Raw genomic sequence first — 21402 nt, forward strand, 5'->3', positions numbered from 1 at the left:
TCACATTTATATCACCCTTTCCTTAAGGCTTCCTTTCTTTAAAACAACCCTATAAAGTAAGTAGGGAAAGTATTATCCCCATTTAACAGACAAAGAATCCAAGGTCCAGAGCAATGATGCTACTTTGCCCCAAGGTGGCAAAGCTAGGAACAGCCAGAGAAGAGTGGAAACTGAGCCTGGATCTCAAAAATCACAGAACCAGAGAATCAGAAACTCTCAGGGGCCTTCTGATCCAAAATATCTTCCTGTCTCCTATAGCCCCAACATATGACCATTCAGGCTCTGCCTGAAGACCTCAAGGAAGGGCATTCTGTGAGTCCCTAGCTCAAGGATGGGGAACTTGTGGCCTGGAGGCCCTCTAGATCCTCAAGTGAGGTCCTATGACTGAATCCAAACTGGATCCCCCCTACCCCCTCCCTAGTCCGTGACCTCTTCCACAGCCTATCCTACCTCCCTTGCCTCTGATGGACCTTGGACACTTGTGATGCAGCTGCCTATGTCCCTGGGGGCCAAACAGAACAGGGAGAAACCCTCTTCCCCAATTCCTTCAAACAGTCCTCCCTCACAACAAGAACTTCCTTCCCTTCCCCATCCTGGGTGCCCTTGGCTAACAGATGACCTCCTTAAACTGTGGCCTCCAGGGAGTCCTGCCCAGGCCAGAAGGCAGCAAGACTCTTAGATTTCCAGGCCTCTCTTAACCCAGCCCAAGGTCACCTGCCCTTTGGGAGCAGCTGGGCTGCACTCATGTGGACTAGGATCCCAAATCTTGTAAGATAAGCCTCCAAATAACTATAATCCCCCATCCTGAACTCATTAAATTGATCTCTCTGTGGTATAAGACTGAGCCTTTTTCCTACGTGACTTCATCCGATTAGACTTAGTCCCAGGCTTCAGCACATAGAGGGGCCTGATCTGTTACTTTATTCAAAAGGAGTGGACTATGGCGTGGCTTTCCTGAGACCAGGTCACTCCACACTCTCCTTATTCCCCTTTTCAAGAGCTACTTCACTGGGAGCTGAAGGGAATGAAGTAGATGAGATTTAACAGGATTTTAGTAAGTCCACTGACCAACAAGTAAAGTATTTGGTAAAGTGCCTTGGGCCATTCTTGTGGAAAAGAGGGAGAGAGATGCACATAGTACAGTTAGGGAGAGTTCCCAAAGAGTAGTCATTAATGGTAGCAGGCAGAAGGTCTCCAATGAGGTGCCCCAAGGATCCATGCTGAGCCCCCGTGCTGTTTAGCATTTTTATCAATGCCTTAGATAAAGACCTTTCCCCCTCCCCTTCATTATACTAGGCCCCAGGCCAGCTATGTTTCATTTCACTCCCTAGCCCAGTCCCTTGGTCAATAGGTCAGTGTTGGAGTGGAAAAACAAGCACACCAATACATTGTTGGTGGAGCTGTGAGTAGGTCAAACCAATACAAAAAACAAACTGGGATTATGTGAAGAAAAGGACTGAAACATCCACCTATCGCCTTTGACTCAGGATACACTGGGGCTCGGTGCATGCCTCAAGGAGGTCCAAAAAGAGGTCCCACATGCACACAGAAAGGTATTTAGAGCCACCTTTTTTGTGGTAGCAATGGACTGGAACAAAGGAGATGCCCATCGACTGAGAAATGGCTAAACGAGCTGTGAATCTAATGGAAATTAAAAACATGGTGACTAGAGAAACCTGGGAAACCTGACACGAGCTGTTGCAAAGAGGAGTGAGCAGGGCCTGGGAAACAATGCTCAGAGATGATCAGGTCACTGGGAAGACAGCAGCTGAGGCTGGGCCACACAGGACTTGAGGATTACGCTGGGCCCAGAAAGCCCCTCCTTACATTTCTCTGCCGAGGTAGGGGGCTATGGGTGGGGAATACTGTGTACAATGCCAGATGTTTTTGATGTTTGCTAGTTCTGATGGACCTTTTTTTGTTTTTTTTTCTCCTTCTCTTATCCACAAGGAGAGCAGGTGAGGCCAGCAAAGTGCTTTGTCTGGTTTCCTAGTCCCAGCCATAGCACTTCTCTCCACAGCCTTAATTAGCCCTTTTGTGCTCTGGGTCTCCTGGCCCTCCAGCAGACAATCCAGAAAAGTCTAAGAATGAGGTTTTTAAATAAGAAATGTATGGGATTGCGCAGGAAATCATTATATAGAAATGCAGTTATCAGAATATTTTTTAAAAAATAAGTTCATTAATTCCCGATGGAGAATCATGGGAGAAAGAATACATTCTTTAGGTAATGGAAAATGCAAACCCAATTTCTCATAAGAGACATGAGTGTGCCCCAGGCAATTCCTCCAGCCTTGCTCTTGTCTCTAGGAACTGTAAAAATTCCTCTGGCCAGTCTTGGGAGGTGCCCTAGGCTGGCTCCTGCTGACCTTGCCACACTGACCACACTTAGTTCCATGTCCTGCCCTCCACACTCCACTACTGCTGACCTGCTCCACTTGCCTACCCTCACCTGCCACATTCTATCTCCTGTCCTCACACCTTTGTATAGATTGTCTCCCACACCTGGAATTAATGGGGTACAGAGTCTGGAAAGTGCACTCTTATAGACTCTCTCTCCTCTCCCTCTCTTTCTGTCTCTCTCTGTCTCTCTCTCTCTCCTTCCCTCCTTTTCTGCCTCTCTCTATCTCTCCTTCTCTGTCTCTCCCTCTCTCTCTTTCTCTCCTCTGTTTTTCTCTCTCCCTTCTCCCCCTCAGAATCCCTAGCTATTCAGGTACCCTCCCTCACATCTCCAGTAACCCTGCACTCCCCCCCACTCCAAGCTGCTGTGTTTCCCTTTCCCACCTCAACACCTCATATGTATGTACACACATGTAGGCACACACATGTGTGCACAGGCACACACTATACACATGCACATACAAGATATATACATACACAGTGTACTGCAATGCTACACTCACACAATGCTCACATGTGTATACGTGTGCAAGCATGCATGCACACACACATACACACTCATGCCCACATCTTTTTCCTTACCAACATCACTGCCCTCTGGTAGGGTGGACACTCCTTGAGGCAGAGGCAGGAGCTGGGGCTGTCTGGATGCCCAGCACCGAGGGCAGAGCATGCCCCTCTTGGGGAGTCTGATCAATCCAACTTGTAACTAGGATGTCCTGTGGCCCAGGCCCAGTTTCCCCACTTCTCTGGCAATTATTCCAATGAATGAAAAGAGGCAGCGAGTAATCACTGTCCAGATCAAAAACATGAAGAATGGAGACATTTTCCTGTGTTTGATGTCATACTCCTTCCAAAGAAACAGCAGGCCCTCGATGAAAATTAGGATCTTACCAGAGAAAAAACTTCTCTGATAAAAACCACTTCCCAAGTGCAGATAACAAAGACAACCAAGGAGGAGGGAAGAATTCCCGCCGCGCCCCCCCCCTGCTCCCCACCCCCTCCCCGGGCCTCAGGACAAGGTCCTCTTGAAGGGCCCATGGCGTGCGTCTGCCTCCCCAGAGCAGCTGATCCATCGGCCCACACCCAGCTCCAAAGGGAGAGCACCATGTGGGTGGACTTCATTCCTAAGAGGCCTTTCCTGAAGCATCTCCAAGAGCATCTGTCCATCTGTCCCTTCAGCCCTAACCAACCCTTCCATTTCCTACATTTAATATTATAAAATAGTGTGCTTATAAATTCACTGATGCTATCAAAAACTTTCTTTGCAGAAGGTCAGCTTTCTAATTCATTTCCAGTCACAAATCTTGAAAGAGGATTTTCCCCGAGGGAGAACCCTCCCCTCAAAAAAGACCTGTCAGCAACAAGGTGACTTTTTCATCAAGTGTCCTGAATGGCTTTCCCCTCTCAACCCTGACCCTTTCTCCTAAGGCTCCCCTCTGCAATCTGACATTCTCTCTGCAATGGGATACCTTTTGTCCTCCCAGCCAGGGGCCTCCCAGTGATCTGACCTGAAGCCAATCAGGACACCCCAACATGCTCGGAGAAACCTTTACTCAAAAACAAAATATACCCCAATGGCACAAAGATCCCAATGACCCTCTCAGAGCAGTGACCCAGATTTGGGAGATTTGGTGGCTGGAAGAAAGAGACAAAGACAGAAACACCCACGCTGTATCATCACCAGTAGAAGTGTGGGATGCCAAAGCTTTTTTAGAAATTTTAACATAAAGAACCAGAAATTCTTCTTTCTATACAAAGTACCTATTAAGAGATGATCTCTTAGTTGCTAAATCCAGTGACCTCTCCACCCTTCTTCTCCTTGACCTCTCTGCAGCCCTTGTTACTGAATCACTCTCTCCTCCTTGAGACTTTCTTCTTTCTTGGTTTTCAAGACAGACCTTCTCTCTCCTGGTTCTCCTCTTCCCTCTCTGACTGCTCCTTCCCAGGATCCTCCTCCAGATCACACTCTGTAATGGTAGGTGTCCCTCAGGGTTCTATCCTGGGTCCTCTTCTCTCCTCCCTCTGTACTGCATCACTTGGTGATTCCATAGATTGAATACATTGGATTCAATTACCATCTGTTAATTATCAGATCTACCTATCCTGCCCTAACTTCTCTGCTGACATCTAATCTTGCATCTCCAACTGCCTACTGACCATTTGGAATAGGACGTTCCAGATATCTTAAAGTCCACATGCTCCCAAATGAGTGTAACTTTCCCCTCAAACCTCCTTTCTTCTTAACTTCCCTATTACTATGGAAGGTAACGTAGTCCTCCTAGTCAACAAGGCACAAATCTAGGTTTCATCCTCTTCTCCTGACTCTCACCATCCACCCAATTTGTTCCAGGGCCTGTGGGTCGTACCTTCAGAACATCTCTCACGCGCACTCCCTTTTCTTGTCTGACACTGCCCTTTCACCCTGGGGCAGACCCTCTTCACCTCATGCCTGAATTATTGTACCAGTGTGTGTGTGGGGGTCTCCCTGCCTCAGTCTATCCTCCACTCAGCTACCAAAGGGTGACTATATCACCCTTCTATTAAAAAAACTCCAGTGGCTCCCTGCTTCCTCCATCAAATCTGGGATGAAGTCCTCTCTTCTGTAGGAAGTCATTCCCAATGCCGCTTAATGCTGGTGCTTTTCTGTCCATTTTCCCTTTATCCTCTACATATCTTGCTTGTCCATAATTGTTTGCATGAATTGCCTGTCTTTGAATTCCCAGCACTTGGCACATGGCTAGTCACATCATAGGAGCTTACTAAATGTTTAATCACTGACTGAGTGACTGAACCCCCAAGACAACAGTGGAGCAGGCCCGCAGCCCTGACAAAATCTGGGCTAACTCCCAGCTGAGTCTGGAGAAGGTTCCTGCTCAGGTGAGCAATCACCCTTGTATCCTCCATGTACTAGCCGTCAGGCCTAGTACTGTGTTGGCTCCTTCTCTTAGGAACCACACCACAGCCAGGGAGCTGGGTTTGGGGAAGTTTGATTGTGAGTAGCATGTTAGTCCAAGCAGCCAAGGGCAGCCTGAGGAGGGTACAGCTGAACCAGACAGCAGGACCTAGCAGGTCCGACTTTGGATGCCAGAACCTGGTCATAGGATAGACTCTCCTCAATGATAATAAGAGTGAGGCCCAAATAAACTGGCCCAACAGACCAGACTCACTCAGTCCATGAACCTGGCAACATACCCTCAACAAACAAGCTTCAAGGGGTCACCTGTGGGTGACTTCTCTGGGTATGCTCAGGACCCTCAGAGTCCAAAGATACTGGGTTGGTCTCACCAGCATTCTTGAAGTAGTACTGCACTCCACTGAAAGTCATGTTTGGCCGTATCTATACTGCAAGCTCTGACTCAACTCCATGTGGTCACAAGCCTGGGAATTTTGCCAATATCTACATATTTGAGATTCAAATGTATATTTTCCATGACCTACTTGCTCTGAGAGAACAAATTTTCTCTTTAGTCCAGCAAAGATCATAGCTATTGATAATAAAATGAAACCAACATAACCTAAGTAATAAAGAAATGTTAGCCCAGACAAAGCTAATAGATCACAGTCATGGATTCAGGCCTGGGAGTGAGGGAAGGAAGGAACTGCATTTGAGGTCCTCTATTGATCTGGGTGAGGAAACTGAGGCCCAGAGAGATCAGGGTCACACAAATGGATCTAACTCTGCTGAGGCCAAAGTCAGGGCTCTTTGCCATCATAGCTAGGTCCCCATTAGTGCGAGCAAGGAATCCTGGGAGGGGTCACATGCACTACTCTAAGTTATAATGATATAAAATATGGTCATTGCTTCCAGCCCAATGCAACAAGAGCTCAAGTAACATGGCCACTTCCAGGATTCCTTCTTCACACTAATTGGGACCTGCTCCTGGTCCTCTTAGCAATCTATAAAGACAACAACACATGGAAGACCTAGCCATGATTCACCTGGCACCCAGGAACAGCCAAAGTGCTCAAAAGCTCAGAGGGTTCTTCAGTAGGTGACAAATGGTTTTATGAGAAGCCGTGGTCAAAATCACCAAGGGGATGGCAACCTGTGTCCACATGGATGAAATCACAGGTCCTTCCAAGAGGATAAACAAGAAATGTGAGATATATGACTTAGCATAAAAGGTCACTTCATCCACAAATTAGAGGAACACAGAAGAAATCCCTCATCATATCGAGGGGATGAGGGAAGAGTTCATGACCAAACAAGGGACAAAGAAGAGCACAAAACAGAAAATGGCACTTTTGATGGCCCCAAATTAACAGGTTTTTGCACAAAAGCAATATATTTAAAATGAGAAAAGAAATAGTTAACTGAATTTTTAAAAATCTTCATGTTTCTCTGATAAAGGTCTCATTTGCAAGATATATAAAGAACTGGTTAAAATTTATAAAAAATAAGAGCCATTCTCCATTTGATAAATGATCTAAGGGAATGAAGAGGCAGTTTTCAAAGAAAGAAATCTAAGCTTTCAAGATACCTGAAAAAAAGCTCCAAATTATTAATAGTTAGAGAAATGCTACCTAAAGCAAGTCTGAGGTTCTACCACAGAACCCATTAGATTGGTAAAGAGGTCAAAAAAGAAAATGGAAATGCTGGAGTGACTATGAGAAAATAGTCACACTAATGCATAGTTGGTGGAGTTGTGAACTGATCTAGCTATTCTGGAAAGCCAATTTGTAACTATGCCCCAAAAGTCACCCAACCGTATCTACCCATTAATCTAAAGATGTTCCTCCTAAGCCTAGCCCAGACAGAAATCAAAGAGAAAAATGACCTGCACTTGCCAAAGTATTTATGGTAGCTCTTTAGTGGTGGGAACTAAGAGGTTCCTTGTACTGGGGCCTGACTGAATGAATCTGTGATATATGAACATAATATAATGCTGCTGCTGCATAAGAAATGAGGAAGGGGGATGGTTTCAGAGAAATTTGGGAAGACTTGTGTGAACTGATGCTGATTGAAGTGAGCAGAACAGGAGCAGAATTTATACAATAACAACGTAAAGACAAACAATGTGGGAAGACTTTGGAAGTCTGATCAACGCAATGGTCACAATGGGACCAAGGAGGAAGGGTGCTACTCACCTCCTTTTAGAGAGGTAACAGCCTCATGGTGCTGAGGAAGACAGTGTACTTTTGGCTGTGGCCAGCGGGGGCGTTGGTTTCACTTGACTGCATATTTGTTACAAGAATTTTTTCCTTTTATTTTTTTCAACTTGGAAGGGAGAATAAAATATATTACTAATTTTAAAAAAAAGCCCAAAGTAACAACAAGGAGGGAGTTATGGGAGAGCTACTGCAGGCTCCAGAAAGGAAAAGTTGGCAATCCCCTGGCCATTAAGCTTGATGTCTGCCTGTCCTTCCATCAAGGCAGAATTCTGCATTTACATTCCAGGAATAAAAAAAAAAGGATATTTAGGAAAGAACCCAATGAAAGAGGCTGTGAAGAGGGGACAGACGTTTTCATCCAACACTTGACATTGAGAGTACCAAGGAAATTGACACAAAAATGGACATAAGCCATTCCCCAAAAGTTGGGGGTGGGGGGAGAGAGATAAGAACATTTTAAAAAGATATGCAAAGTATCAATAAATATATGACAGAGTGCTCAAAGTTAATGAAAGGAGAAATGCAAATGAGGCTCCTCTTTAAAGCCAAGAAAAAAATGATAAAGGACAAAAAAAACCCCAAACAAGCTGGAGGGGCTATGGGAAGACAGGCACAAGGAGCCTCACTCTAGCAATCTGAAATTCTGCGTGGGAAGTTAAAGAAACTGAAGGTATCCAAAGAGGTCAGATTAGAAGGTGAATATACAGCAGCCCTTTTGGTGGTAGCAGAAACCTGGTCACCAATTGGGAAATGTTATGGTTCCCTAAGAAGAAGAGACGGAGAATTCAGGGAAATGTTTGAAGTGTACGAGGCTGCCTGTGACTTTGGGAGAAACATCTCCCCACAAAAAGTAACCCTACAGTCAAATAAATAGTGTTATGGGGTGGTATAAAGAGACAAACCCTTTTTTTTAATGGAACAAGATAAACCCTACTGAATCTTTATCTAGAAGGAGGTCTCCACAGTCTTAGAGATTCCCAGACCCACCAGGATATTCTGATAAGACTAACAGCAGAGAAATGCATTATATCCCACCGGAACAAATTTAATTTTTGCAGCTCCTGAGACCCCAAGGTCTCAAAATCTTAGCCCAACATTAACACCTTCTCCTCCAAATCACCTGACACCTGTCCCTACTACTCCAGGTGTCCAAGTTAGGAAAGTGGATGAGATAGGTAGTGCAGTGGATAGAGCAGTGGTCCTGAAGCCAGGAGGACCCGAGTTCAAATCTGGCCTTTGACACTAGCTGTGAGACCCCTGGGCAAGTCACTTAACCCTGATAGAAAGAAAGATGGGTAGCCTCAGTTGACAAGCTCCTTTTGCCTACCACATCAGCCCTAAGTTTATGTAAAACTCTATATGTGTCCTTCCCTTGTTTGGTAGGTTGTGATCCACCTGCCAGACCCATCAATTGATGCTAATGAAGACTTTTATCTTCTATCTTGTCTCAGGATTTACTGACCTCCAGCTACATGAACCAAGGTGGGAGAAAGAACTCTTCAGAAGGATCCTCAGACTCTGGGTTGAGGAATTCGCCTTCAGAAGTGATGCAGGGCAATGAAAGCATGCGAACCTATCTATTGATCACATAACGTAAATGAGGACAAGGCAGTTGGACTAAATGTAGGGGCTAAGTCTGGTACTGGATGAAAACCACCCTTCCCTCTTCTTGCAGAGACCATCTGCTGGGGGTGCTGTGAGGTGGGTTTTTGGATTTGCTTTTCTTTCTTTTGAGGGAGGGTGAAGCATATGACAGAAAATGACTGCGATAGCTTTTAAAAGGCACTAATAAAGCTTCTTTTAAAATGAAAGAAAGCAGTGCCCACCAAGAGCTAGCCCAGCTTCCACAAGAACAGATCATGCCAGACTAACAAACTGGTGGATCGTGAGAACCCTATACATCTAAGTGCTGCCTCGATTTTTAATAAGACCCCTGAGAAGGTTATTTGTGCCAGTCTCTAGCCATGGAGATGGAAGAGGATAATCCAATGAGGTGAATTCAAACAGCTTAGATTGAGGGACCCCGAGGCTGACCCCACCCCACCCAGGGTGACCTCCCACCACTCAAACATGTCAAGTTCTTGATTCTCCTTCTTGTCCTTTCTGACTCCTTCCCCCCTTTCATCTCTGCCTCTGGTAGTCCTACCCATCCTTTGGGCCCAGGTCACCCCTTTTCCATAATGCCCACCCTCTCTGGTCATAGCACAAAGCTCCTGTTCCTCTCCCTGGGCCCAAATCAGAATTAGAAGGCCCTCAAAAGCCATCTGGGGCAACCTGGACCTGATCAATTCTGGCCTTGATGGCATCCCAGATGTTCCAGCCTCCCCTTGGAAAGGCCTCCAGCGAGCAGGTGCCCATCCCCTCCTAAGGAGGTGGCAGTAGCTGCCCTTCAATTTTAGCTAGCTACCACAAAGGGGGGAAGGTTTCCTGAGCACTAACACTCAATGTAGACTTGTCTATGAGTGCTCCAGTGTAACACACGTAGATCAAGGGCCTGTGTAAGACAGCTACCTTCCTAGGCACTGGTGGGAAACAAGGAACAAATAAAAAACAAAGCTTATAAACAGGTGTGTGTGTGTGTGTGTGTGTGTGTGTGTGTGTGTGTGTGTGTGTGTGTGTGTGTGTGTATGATAACCAGAGCAAGAGGGAGAAAGCATCAATGAAGAGGTGGGGGGAAGAGAGGCAGGAAAGAATTCCCACAGAAATCCTAGTAAAAAAGTAGAGATGAAGAAAGGCAGTGGGGAAGCAAGTCATTCCAGGGAAAGGGGGCAGCCCTGGGTGCCTGCTTGGCTCTGGACCATTCTTTACCGTTAATCTATGACTAGGATAAAAGCAGAGATATCAGACTTATACAATTTGAAAAGGACAAAGTTAGAAGGGATAACTGATCAGATGAATGACAGGACACCAAATATCCTGTCAGGTTGTGACACAGGGAAGAATCTGTGGAGAAATTTAATAGGGATAAAGTCTTATATGGGGGTTAAAATTTGAATTCTCAAGTGCAAGTAAGGTGTGACTTGATGGCAATTTATCTAAAAAAGATCAGGGCGTTTTAAGCAGCTGGCAGCCCAATGGGTCAGTGTGACGACACCCAAGAAAGTGAGTGTGATCTTGAGATGCAGACCCCCTGCCCCAGCCAGTCAGCCCACCTCTGGACATAGGGATCAGTTCTCAGCACTCCACACAGTTCTAGGCACTTTAGGACAAGTGGGAGAACAATCAGATGGAGAGGGATAAGAGTTTAAAGTAGAGAACAACCAGATGAAGGAGTCAGGCATGGGGACTCAGGGGGAAACAACAGAGTCTGAAGACAAATGGGGATGGGGGGCATGAGAGCTATCTTCAGGTGTTTGAAGGCTGTTACCCAGAAGAAATTAACTTGCTTGCCCCAGGATTCTTTAGAACTAGGAATGAGATGGATAGAAATGGCAAAGAAGTAGATTTAGGTTGGATGAAGGAAAATCATCAAACAAATGAGAATCGTCCTGGAAGGGCTGGACTACCTGTGGAGGCAGAGACAGAGGCAGAGATAGCCTCTGCTGATGCCCCCCAAGAAAGCTGGATGGATGGCTGCCTGGCACCTGGGTGGTAAGGTCCAGTCTCTGGAGGCCGCTGCCATCATTGTAGGTCTCCAGTGGTGAGAAATGAGGGACAGCAGACAAAAGGCTTCTCTCTGCCATCATTGGGTGGGAAGTAGCTAGGGATGGTGGAGCGATAAAGGAAGGGATGGCAGACAGAGGACCAGAGACTTCTGAAGCCTCAGTGACTGTGAGCAGGCTGGCCAGTTGGTGGCTGCCGGCACAGAAGGGACAAAGGAAAGGGATGAGTTGAAGGGAATGCACTGAAGGAAGGGGGAGACTATTGTAGTGCTGTAGCTTCCCCATGAACCCACAATCCTGGCTCACTTTATCCGTCTGTCTTCCTCCAAGAGGGCTTTGCTTGACATTTTTAGAGGGCTCTTCTGAGAGGCTTTTACCAGCTATGGAGGGGTAAGGACAAGGCTAGGGTGACAATCACTTCCAGGCACCAGCCTGGCCCACCTTGGCTCCTCAGGCCATGGCTTGGGGAGAGCAGATTCTGAGAGCAATGGCTCTTCCATTTTCTTTACTTGAGGATGCTCACTATGGCAGACATATTGTGATACCTCCTGCTGCCCCAGAATTCAACCTCCCACCCTCACAATCTGCAGCCTCCTGAAGAAGGGCTCCCCCTATTTCACATAAAAACAATCCTTCTCTTGAACAGAGGGAGAAACTATACTGGCCCCTCCTCAAGGATCACCAGCTGATTCCTAGCTGCAGGTGGTCCCAGTTCTTCAATGGGAGTCTAGGCAGATAGCAGGACCTGGCCTTCCTGGGGTTCTCTAGGCAGCCTGCCCACCCTCTCGCACCATGTGGGCCCCTGCTATGGAGGGTTCTGGGACAGCTGAGTCAGTGCTCCCTGAAAGCCCTCTGTCTGGCTTTCGAGGTGCTAGGAAGGGAGCCCTTCTCTCTGGCCACTCATTCTGGCTTAAGTCAGGTCAGTTCCCTCTGAAGTCCAAGAGGAAGAAGGAGAGAGTCTCTAAGAAGTTCCCCGGGCTTAGGCCCTGTGTTGTTCAGCAGGGCTTCAGCCAGGACAGAGCCCCAAATTAGAGCAAGGCCCTTGGGAGCCAGTTCTGGCCAGGCCATTTACTAGCCATCTCTCTGGGCTTCCATTTCTTCATTGGGAAACATAGCTAGCATTTCCATATTGGATCAAGGTTCCTAAAACACTTTACATATGTTGCCTCATTTTGATTAAAAATAATGACAGTGTTTGCAGCATCCAAGACAGGGCTGTTCTGAGGAAAGTACTTTGTGAACTAAGACGTCACCAAGCACAGATACAGGCATTCTAGAACCATAATGTATGGCGCGCACATACCCACACGCACCCTTACTTTCAAAATAATCATGAGGTCATGGATCCAAGAAATGAAGTAATTAATAAGCACCTACTATGTGTCAAGCCTGTGCTAATCACTTACAAATATAATTTCATTTGATCTGATCTTCATCATGACCATAGGAGGCTGGTGCCATTATTACCCTCATTTTACCGTCGAGGAAACCGAACCAGGTAGGGGGAAGTGACTTGTTCAGGGTCACACAGCCTGGAAGGATCTGAGGCTGGATTTGAATGCAGGTGTTCATGGCCCCATGGCTCTTAGTAAGGAGTCCAATGCTTTTACTAAGCCATCCCATCGGTGTTGTAACCATCACATAATAAAAGCACTGATACAATTCTGAAACTTAGTTAACAGACTAAACAAAGTGCAACAGTCTGAGGCCATTGAGCAAGGTGGACACAGATTCAGGCCTGGCCCATAAGGAGCTCCCACTCTGATGAAAGACCCTCAGCGGGGCTGGCCCAGGAGGCCTGCAATCACTGCCTCCCCAAACAAGTTACACTGCCTTGAGCAGTGGGGGGCCAGCAAGGGGGGGGGGCCAGCACTGGGGGCCAGCTCTTGGGTTCTCCTCTGACCTGGCCCCATACATCCCAGTGTCTTCAGCTGAGGCCTCCAGGGCCTGGGTTCTTGAGGTCACTAGTTCATGTCCTTCCTCAAATGTCACGCTCCAGATCCATTCTGATTGGGAAGGAGCAGTTTAGGACTTTCACTGCCCAGGTTCTGGACATGAGACCTCTTCTGAATAAGGAAGTCTTAAAAAATAATCACACTGGCTTTCTGGCCTGCCATACTCTGCTTCTGACTCACACTAAGCTCTCAAGTCACCCACCATCCATGCCTGACCGAAGCTCCCAACCCAGCCGGCAGGTGGGAAGTCCATAATCACAGACTTTAGAGCTGTAAGGGACTGGCCTCTGAGGTTGATGCATTCAACTCTCTCATTTGACAAAGAAATGGAGGTCCAGAGATATGAAGGGATCTGTTTGAGATCCCACAGCTGACAAGAAGTAGGGAGTGGGAGCCAGGAAAGGGGAGAGGGTCTGTTAGTCAGTCAACAAGCATTTACTAAGCATCTGCTGTGTGCTAGGCACTGAAGACAGGCAAAAGAGTCCCAGCTCCCAAGGAGCTCCTAATTGAATAAGAGGAGACAACAACATGCCAGCTAGTGTGTACAAACATGATACAGACAGGACAAATCGCAAACAGCCCACAGAGGGAAAGCCCTAAAATGAAATTAGATCCTACCCAAGATGGGTCAGCACACCTATCCTGTGTTACCAACCAGGCAGAGAATCCATTAATTCCCTTTTCAACTCCAGTAGGCTGCCACTTACCTAGCTGCCTTCAAGTCCCATCTAAAGGCCCATCTTCTACAGGTGTGTGAGTGTGTGTGTGTGTATGTGTGTGTGACATAATTGAATCTGTGCTTTAGGAAAATCCCTGAATGGAGGATGGACTGGAGTGGGGAGAGACTTGAGGCAAGCAGATGCCCTAGCAGCCATTGCGACGGTCCAGGCAAGAGGTGATAGAACCCTGTACCAGGGGATGGCAGCATCAGAAAAGAGATGGTGGAAGGGTGAAATCCACAGGCCTTGACAACAAATGGGATATGGGAGGGCTGGAAGGATAGTATTGCCCTCAACAATAAGGGACAGTTTGGAAGGGGGGAGGGCTTGGTCAAATTGAGGATAAGAAAACTACTAGATATCCATTTAAGATGTCTAATAGGAACTTGGAGATGGGAGATGAGGTCAGTAGAGAGCTTAGAGCTGAACAAGATGACTTGAGAATCATGGAAATTACAAGGTTTTCTGCAAATGCATCCAAATCACCAAAGAGCCTGAAGTAGTCATCTGCCTATCTGGAGCCTCGCTCTGCACAGCCATAAATAGCCTGGGGTGATGAAAGCACAGAACAAGTCGTCAGAAGACCTAGGTGGAATCCTGGCTCTACTGCTAACTTGGTGACCTTAGTTCAGTCAATTCCCTCTGGGGTGGAATCGTTCAAAGCTGCTCCTAAACCATCTGGCTCACCTGAAGCAGGGAAGGTGTATGTAGATGAGACAGGCTTAGAAAGAGCAATGGACAATCTAGGCTCTCTCTGCTCCCTTCAAGAGAACCCTGCCAAGTACTCTGGCTATGAGGGGCTCAGTGACTTCCCCAAGGTCACATAGCTAATAAGTACTGGAGATAGGTAGGATCTGAACTGAGGTCTGACTCAAGTCCAGCAGCAGCCACCATTCGTGTGGGGCAGTAGATAGAGCTCTGGAAGACCTGAGGTCAAAGCCCATCTCAGACACTTACAACTGTGTAATCCTGGGCATGTCTACTTCTGTCTGCCTCAGTTTCCTTATTTATAAAATGGGGATCATGAAAGCACCTAGCTCCCAGGGTTTCTGTGAGGACCAAAGGAGATAAATAACATTTTGTAAAGTGCTTTACAAACCTTAAAACTTTACATGAATGCTAGCTGATATTATTATTAGTATTAAAGCCGTAACCTCTGACAACGACCAAGCTAGCCATGAAATTTTTATCTAGTCTCAACCACTGAGTTTCCACCAGTCATACAACCTTGATTGTGGCAAGCTGGCTTCCAAACTCTTCTCAGACCCTGTAACCAAAGCTCCTATTTTCAACAATTCCTGGGGGCACTTTTTGTCTTTTCCCCCCTGCCCCCTCCTCCAGCCGCCTTCTTTGCTAAGTCTATAAAGGACAGCGAGGGAACAATGCAGCTTACGCAGCGTAAAGCTGGAGAGTCCCTAACCTTGCTTTATTAGCTGGGGCACACACCAATGATACGCTCATTTCTCGTCCTATAAACCACAAATACATTTAAAGAGACGAGGGTCTTTTCTGTCGGGAGAAAACAAAGAAGGAAAATACCCACAATGACCAACAGCTCTTGCAAACCTGACTAAACATTCCTGAGCTGTCCCTGCCATCAAGCCACGGTTGGAGATTTAATAAAGGAGAATTCTAGGACTCAAGCAAGAGAAAAGGCAAAATGCCCGACGGGAATGAAACACGGCTGATCAAAGCCTGGGGTATTTATATCGTTCGGAAATACAGATTCCAGACTGACCCATTTTATGACTAGGCAGACAACTAAGCAAACACAAACAAAGCTAGCACAATTCTCCTGTGTCCCGGATGGACAGCAAGGCCAGGAGAAAGGTTCTGGGGTCGCTCCATCCCTTGGACACCCACACCTTTCAGACCTCAGAAAAAACCACACAAGAGCACCTGCTAAGCTACAATATTAGAGTCAATGAAGTTCTTATATCCTGCAGGCTTAGCCTCCAGACACTCACACACACACACACAACTCAGGGGGAACAAAAACTGCGAGTCAGAAGCGCCCCCCAACTCGTCCAAAATCGAAAGAATCAAGTGCCATCGACCCAGGCAGATGAGGTTGAACATCTGAGCCGCTGGTGGATAGGCTGGAAAAAGAAAACTCTCCCCCTCCTTCCCCATCCCCCCTCGCCTGCCACTTTTCTGATTCCCTTTCCTGTCCCCCTCCTAGTGGAGAGATCCATAAAGAAAGAGAAACTGGAAGGGAGGGCCTGGGACAAAGCTTTACAAAGTGCCCGCGGTGACCGGCTGGGCTGGCCACGGGCCGATGCAAAGGTCTCGGTGCGTCTCCCGATCTCTGGGAAAATCAAAGGGGCATGAATGTCAGGTGGGGCCCCAGGCTGAAGTGGGAGCCCGGGATGGCAGGCCGATCCTGGGGAAGACGGCGGAGGGGGAGCAGGGAGGGGGAGGGGAAATGGCAAAGCGAGGAGACCGCCCCGAAGAAAGCCCTTCCACTATCACCAGCTTACTCTCCCTGCACCCCACAAAAAAAGGAAAGAAGTCAGCGCCCCACTGCACGAACGAGCAAGCACTTAAGAAAGCTAAAGAAAGGAGGGGGGTGGGCTGTTGCCACACCCCTGCCTGAAGACATGCCCCGCCCCAGTCCCAGCCCCGCCTTAGCTCCCCCCTACCCCTACCCCTACCCCTCCTTTGGCTGGTGTGAGATTGTCAAATTCAAGGGCTTGGGACAGGTAGTTAAGATCACCTCAAATGGAGTAAGGGGGAGGGGGAGGCCGCGCCCCCCCCCCCAACTTAGCCTTGCCCTGCCCAGCCTGCCGAGTCCCCCTAGCTCAGTCGAAGTCCTAGATCTCCCTTTAAACTTTGGGAGCCCGGCCCCGAGCCGCAGGCTGCTCTCTAACTACCGCCCCTGGGGACACTGGAGAAAGAAAGGAAGGAGGGGCCGGCGCCGTGCACCTGAACAGCCCACCTCTCAGCGGAGGGGGGAGCTCAAAGGAGCTGTGGCACCCTCTCCTCCCTCCCAACCGTCTGTCTCGGTCTGCCCTGGGAGGCTCTATCTGGTCATGAAAGCCCTACGGATGGCCAGAGCAGGGAGGGCATCATCTACTCCCTCCCTGCTAGTCCCCCGGGGCCTTCCTCGAACCTGGAGGGTCCATTTCAGGCGGATGAACGTGGCTTCATCCCCTAACTGGTTTCCACTTCCATCCCCTGGACCTGGAAGGTATATCTCGAGGAAGAAAATGAGCTCGGCCGACCTGGACATCGTCCTCCCGGAGTAGCCCCTATCCCACACCAATCTCGAAGTAGACGAGTTCCAAGGAGCCTGGCTGATATCACCCTCTCCAGCCAGTCCACAATCCCCACCCCCCATGATCCCCCCAAGCCCTTCCCCCCTCTCCGAAGCTGAGGAGGGGCATCTAAAGGAGCCCGGCACCATTCTCCTCCTGTCCCAACCCCCAGGAAAAGGGGGAATGTCCATACTGATGCAAAAAACCAGCTCGGAGGAGCTGGGCATCATATATCCGAGCCCCCTCCCCACTGCACAGTGAGGGGGGGGGAGCATCTCGATGCAGAAGATGAGCTCATCGTAGCAGGGCACTCGCCTCTCTTGTCCCTGCACCTGGGAGTGAGGGAGTCCATCTCAACGTATAAGAAGAACTGGACGAACTCTTAGGAGCAGCGGGGCATACACCCCGCCTCCCCGAAGTCAGTCACCCTCCCCGCAGCAGCCCGCTTCCTCCTCCCCCCTCCCCCCCAGTTCATCTCAACGTAAAAGATGAGCTCAGGGAAGCAGGGTATCCTTCCCCCTCCCCCTCTGCAGCCCGCTCCCCCTGCACCTGGGTGGGGGGGCTCCGTCTCGGAGTAGATGAGCTCATCGGAGTACAGCATCCTTCTTCCCTCCCCTTCCAGCCAGTTCCCCACCCCCCCCAGCAGCCCCCTCCTCGAACTTGAGGGGGTTCATCTGTCTAGAACTGCAGATTGTGAATCGTTGTCGTCCCCCCCCCCCCAGCCTTCGTCTCCGTCCCAATCTCTCCCCCGCTCCCTGCACCTGGGGGGGGGGGTCCCTTTCTATGAAGAAGATGAGCTCAGCGGAGCACTGCACCCTCCTCTCCACCCCCCACTACCCCCCCACCCGCTTCCAGCCAGTTCCTCCTTCCAGCAGCCCCCTCCCCGCACCTGGGGGAGGGAGGTCCATCTCGACCTAGAAGATGAGCTGGGCAGAGCAAGACATCGTCGTCCTCACCCCCCCTCCCCGCACCTGAAAAGGGGGGGTCCATCTCGATGTCGAAGATGAGATCAGCGGAGTAGGACATTGTCCCCTCCCCCTCCAGCTGGTCCCCATCCCCCATCCTCTTCCCTCACCTGAGGGGGGGTCCACTTCGCTGTATCAGATGAATCCGGCGCAGCAGGACCTTGTCCTCCCCACAACAGCCTCCCGTCCCCCTCCCCCCGCACGGCACCCCGTCCCCCTCCCTCCTCTCCTCTGCACCTGGGCGGGGGGGTTCCATCTCGATTTCTTAGCAGAGCTCGGCGGGGCAGGACCTCGTCCCTTTTTTCCCTTCCGCTGTCCCCCTCCCCTGCCAGCCCCCCCTCCCCAGCACCTGGGGGGTCCATCTCGCAGCACCCGAGGAGCTCGGTGGGGCAAGACGACGTCCCCCCTCGCCCTGCAGGCAGCCCCTGGCCCTCCTCCCTCCGCACGGTCCCCCTCCCCCGCACCTGGGGGGTCCATCTCGATGTAGAAGATGAGCTCAGTGGAGTAGGGCATGGTCACGTCCCTCCAGTCTTCGCCTTCGCCGCCCTCGCCGCCTTCGCCTTCGCCTTCGCCGCCGTCCTCGCGCTCCATGCCCCACGGCGGCGTGTACATCGCTGTCCCGCGGGGGCTGGCCGCGCTGCTCTGCTCCCTACACGTACGCCACCCCGGGCTCGCCGCCCGCTCTCGGCCCCGGCCCGGCTGCAGTCCCAGCTCCGGCTCAGACTCCGGCCACTAGAGTTTCATTTTAACGGCGCGGAGGGAGGGGAGGGAGGGGAGTGGACAGCCCGCCCGCCCTCCCCCCGGCCCTGCCCCGCCTCCCGCCTGGGAAAGACCAATGACTAACTAGCCGGGGGGAGAGGGGGGAGGGGAGCACAGGCTGTCCCAGTCTACAACTGCAGGAGTCCCTCGATAAGAGCCACACTAGAAGTTTAAATTGAGAGATATATACGGAAATGGACGTCAAAGGGGACTGTCCAGGCTGACCTTGCCTATCAGTCACCTCCTCCAGCGGCTCCCCCCCATAATGGAGTAAGATGGTACAGCCCAAGAACTGGCTAGGCGCCGGGCGCTGGGGCCGGGAGACTGTGAGCCGCGGGGGGAGGGCGGGGGCAGAGCGGAGCGCTGTGATTGGTAGAGGCTGGTTGCCGGAGCCGGGAGCTTGCGTCTTTTGTCTGCCTTGCTCCAGGAGAGGCCGCGCGAGGCGGCTGCGCGCCCGGCAGCAGACCAATCAGAAGGCGGCCGGCGCCGGCCGGTGTGTCGCTGATTGGTAGGGATCCCAGTTACCAAGCGGGACAAAGGCAGAAGGGGCGGGCCCTGGGAGGGGGCGGGGGAGGCGGCCGAGCCCAGAGCGCGCGGCTCAGCTCGGCTGGCTCAGCCCGACGCGCGGGGGGCTCCGGCTGCCCGGAGACAGCGAGCAGCAGAGGGGGCGGGGCCGGCCCGAGCCGGGCCTGACGGGGCGGGGCGGGGCGGGGCGGAGCCAGCGGAGGAGCAGAGCTCGTGCTAGTGCTGCCTGGCGACAGGCTGAGGGGCGAGAGCTGGAGAGCCAGCCCCCCACTCCAGCACACAGACTTGTACGTACATGTACATCCCTGTGCACTGCACACACATGACACACACATGTGCGCGTCCGCAGAACACCATGATGAGACATTGTGCATTGTCCAGGCACCCTTCTAAATTGCACACGCATGACCCAAGTACGTGGGCTCCCGAACACCCCCCCACAGTGCCCAGACGTTGTACATGGTCCAGAGGTGTTCCCTCCATCTACGTACTGAAACATGTGCACGGACATGCACCCCCGGGGTGCGCTGTCCAGACACCCCTCCCCCCGCTGTGCCCAGGCACCTGCACACTGTGCCCTGTCCAGGTACATGACGCACACCCAACACATGCAGGCATGTATAGGGACACACGAACAGAATCCAGGCCGGAGAGACTACACTGCTGGCACCAAGAGCACATACACGGTACATACGTAACAACAGACACACGCCAGCACACAGGGTCTCTTGCCTCTGGTGCCCTGGGACCCTTCCTGGACCCAGGTGTCTGAATTGCGTGGACCAGCCCGCCTTCCTTCTGGAGAAGGCCCTGAATGAGAAGCGGGCTCTTGAGGATCCCAGCTCAGCTCTGGACAGAAGTTCTGAACTGGTTCGGTGTTCCGAAACGCTTCCCAACTGGAGCTGTCCACTAACTAGGGAAGAGAGTGGTCTGAACCGAGAGCCCCTATCACTTTTTCTAACCTCTGGGCTCTCTCGGAGGGTTCCCGAAACCAGAAAAAGTCTTGGAAGAGAAACAGACAGAGACAGAGAGAGACGGACAGACAGACAGTCACACACACACACACACACACACACACACACACACACACACACACACACACACACACAGCCTGACCCTGTCTGGCCAGGCCCAGCACAGGGGAACACAAGCATGGCATGGACCTTGGGAGCTAAACCTCTGGCAGGCGCACCTCGGGCCCTCCCTCCCCCCGATTCGGGGGTCTCCAGTTAATACTCTAGGCACGCCCAACTGACCCAGTCTCAATGGATCAGGGGCGGCCCAGAGGCAGGAACATAACGGCTAGCAGGGCAAGGCACCCGCGTACAGCATGTGCATCGTGTCCGGAACTACGACTGGGGCCCCGGGACAATGCCGTGCGAGGAGGCGAGAACGACTATATTTCCTCTTTCCCCAGGAGTAACAAAGCCCATTGTGCTACTGTTGGCAGCCGCCGGCGGCCTGGAGGCAGCCGGGCCTCCTGTCCCTCCTACCCTGGGCTGCTGGACAGTGTTGAGGTGGGGGTTGGGGGGTGGCGCGCGACTGCTCCCCCATTCTTCCCCATTTTGCCTTCAGTCCTGACCAGCCAGTGAGTTTCCACTACTGGGGGGGGGGGCACTCAGGGATGAGGGGGAATGGGGGAGGTAAGACACGGCGGACCCAAGTAGCAGGGCTCTGAGATCCGGACGGGAGCCGCGGGCTCTCGGCTTTGGCGGTGTCCCTGGCAGAGGTCCTAGCCTGGCCTGATGACCGCGTGCCTCCTCTCCAGCCCCCAGAACCAGGCTTGAGCAGCGCACCAGGCACAGGGTGCGGACCCACCAAGCCAGTGGGGTTATTTTCTCCCGGCTAGGTCCCTGTTCATTCCGGAAAAATAAGGGAGAAAGAAGAAAGCAGGCAAAAGAGGAGACTCTCCAGGCAGCTGCTGGCCCCTTGGACGCCCATCCCCATCCCGCTAAACAAAGGCTCTCCCTGAGAACCTAGTCCTTTCAAAGTTGGGGAATCCCGAAGGCTCGGGTTCAAATCTTAGCTCTGCCTCCCGGTCCCCAGTTGACCTTGGACAAGTTCCCTCCTCTCTGAGGGTCTCAGGTGCCACCTCCTTAAAGTGAGGG

General features: G+C 50.9%; 1 protein-coding gene across 2 annotated transcripts in view; it reads right to left on the reverse strand.

Moving 5' to 3' along the window:
* Positions 1-18760, reverse strand: part of PIK3R3 (phosphoinositide-3-kinase regulatory subunit 3) — a 56742-nt gene extending 37982 nt beyond the window's left edge. The window contains exon 1 of one of the 2 annotated variants that reach the window (XM_072649296.1): positions 18475-18760. In XM_072649296.1, coding sequence (XP_072505397.1) covers positions 18475-18622 — 148 coding nt within the window. In that variant the 5' untranslated portion in view covers positions 18623-18760. Of the gene's footprint in view, positions 1-18359; positions 18425-18474 lie in introns of those variants that run through there. The other variant, XM_072649297.1, reaches the window with a different exon arrangement.
* Between the last annotated feature and the right edge of the window lie 2642 nt (positions 18761-21402).

Source organism: Notamacropus eugenii, chromosome 2, assembly GCF_028372415.1.
Source record: "Notamacropus eugenii isolate mMacEug1 chromosome 2, mMacEug1.pri_v2, whole genome shotgun sequence".
Taxonomy (NCBI): Eukaryota; Metazoa; Chordata; class Mammalia; order Diprotodontia; family Macropodidae; genus Notamacropus; species Notamacropus eugenii.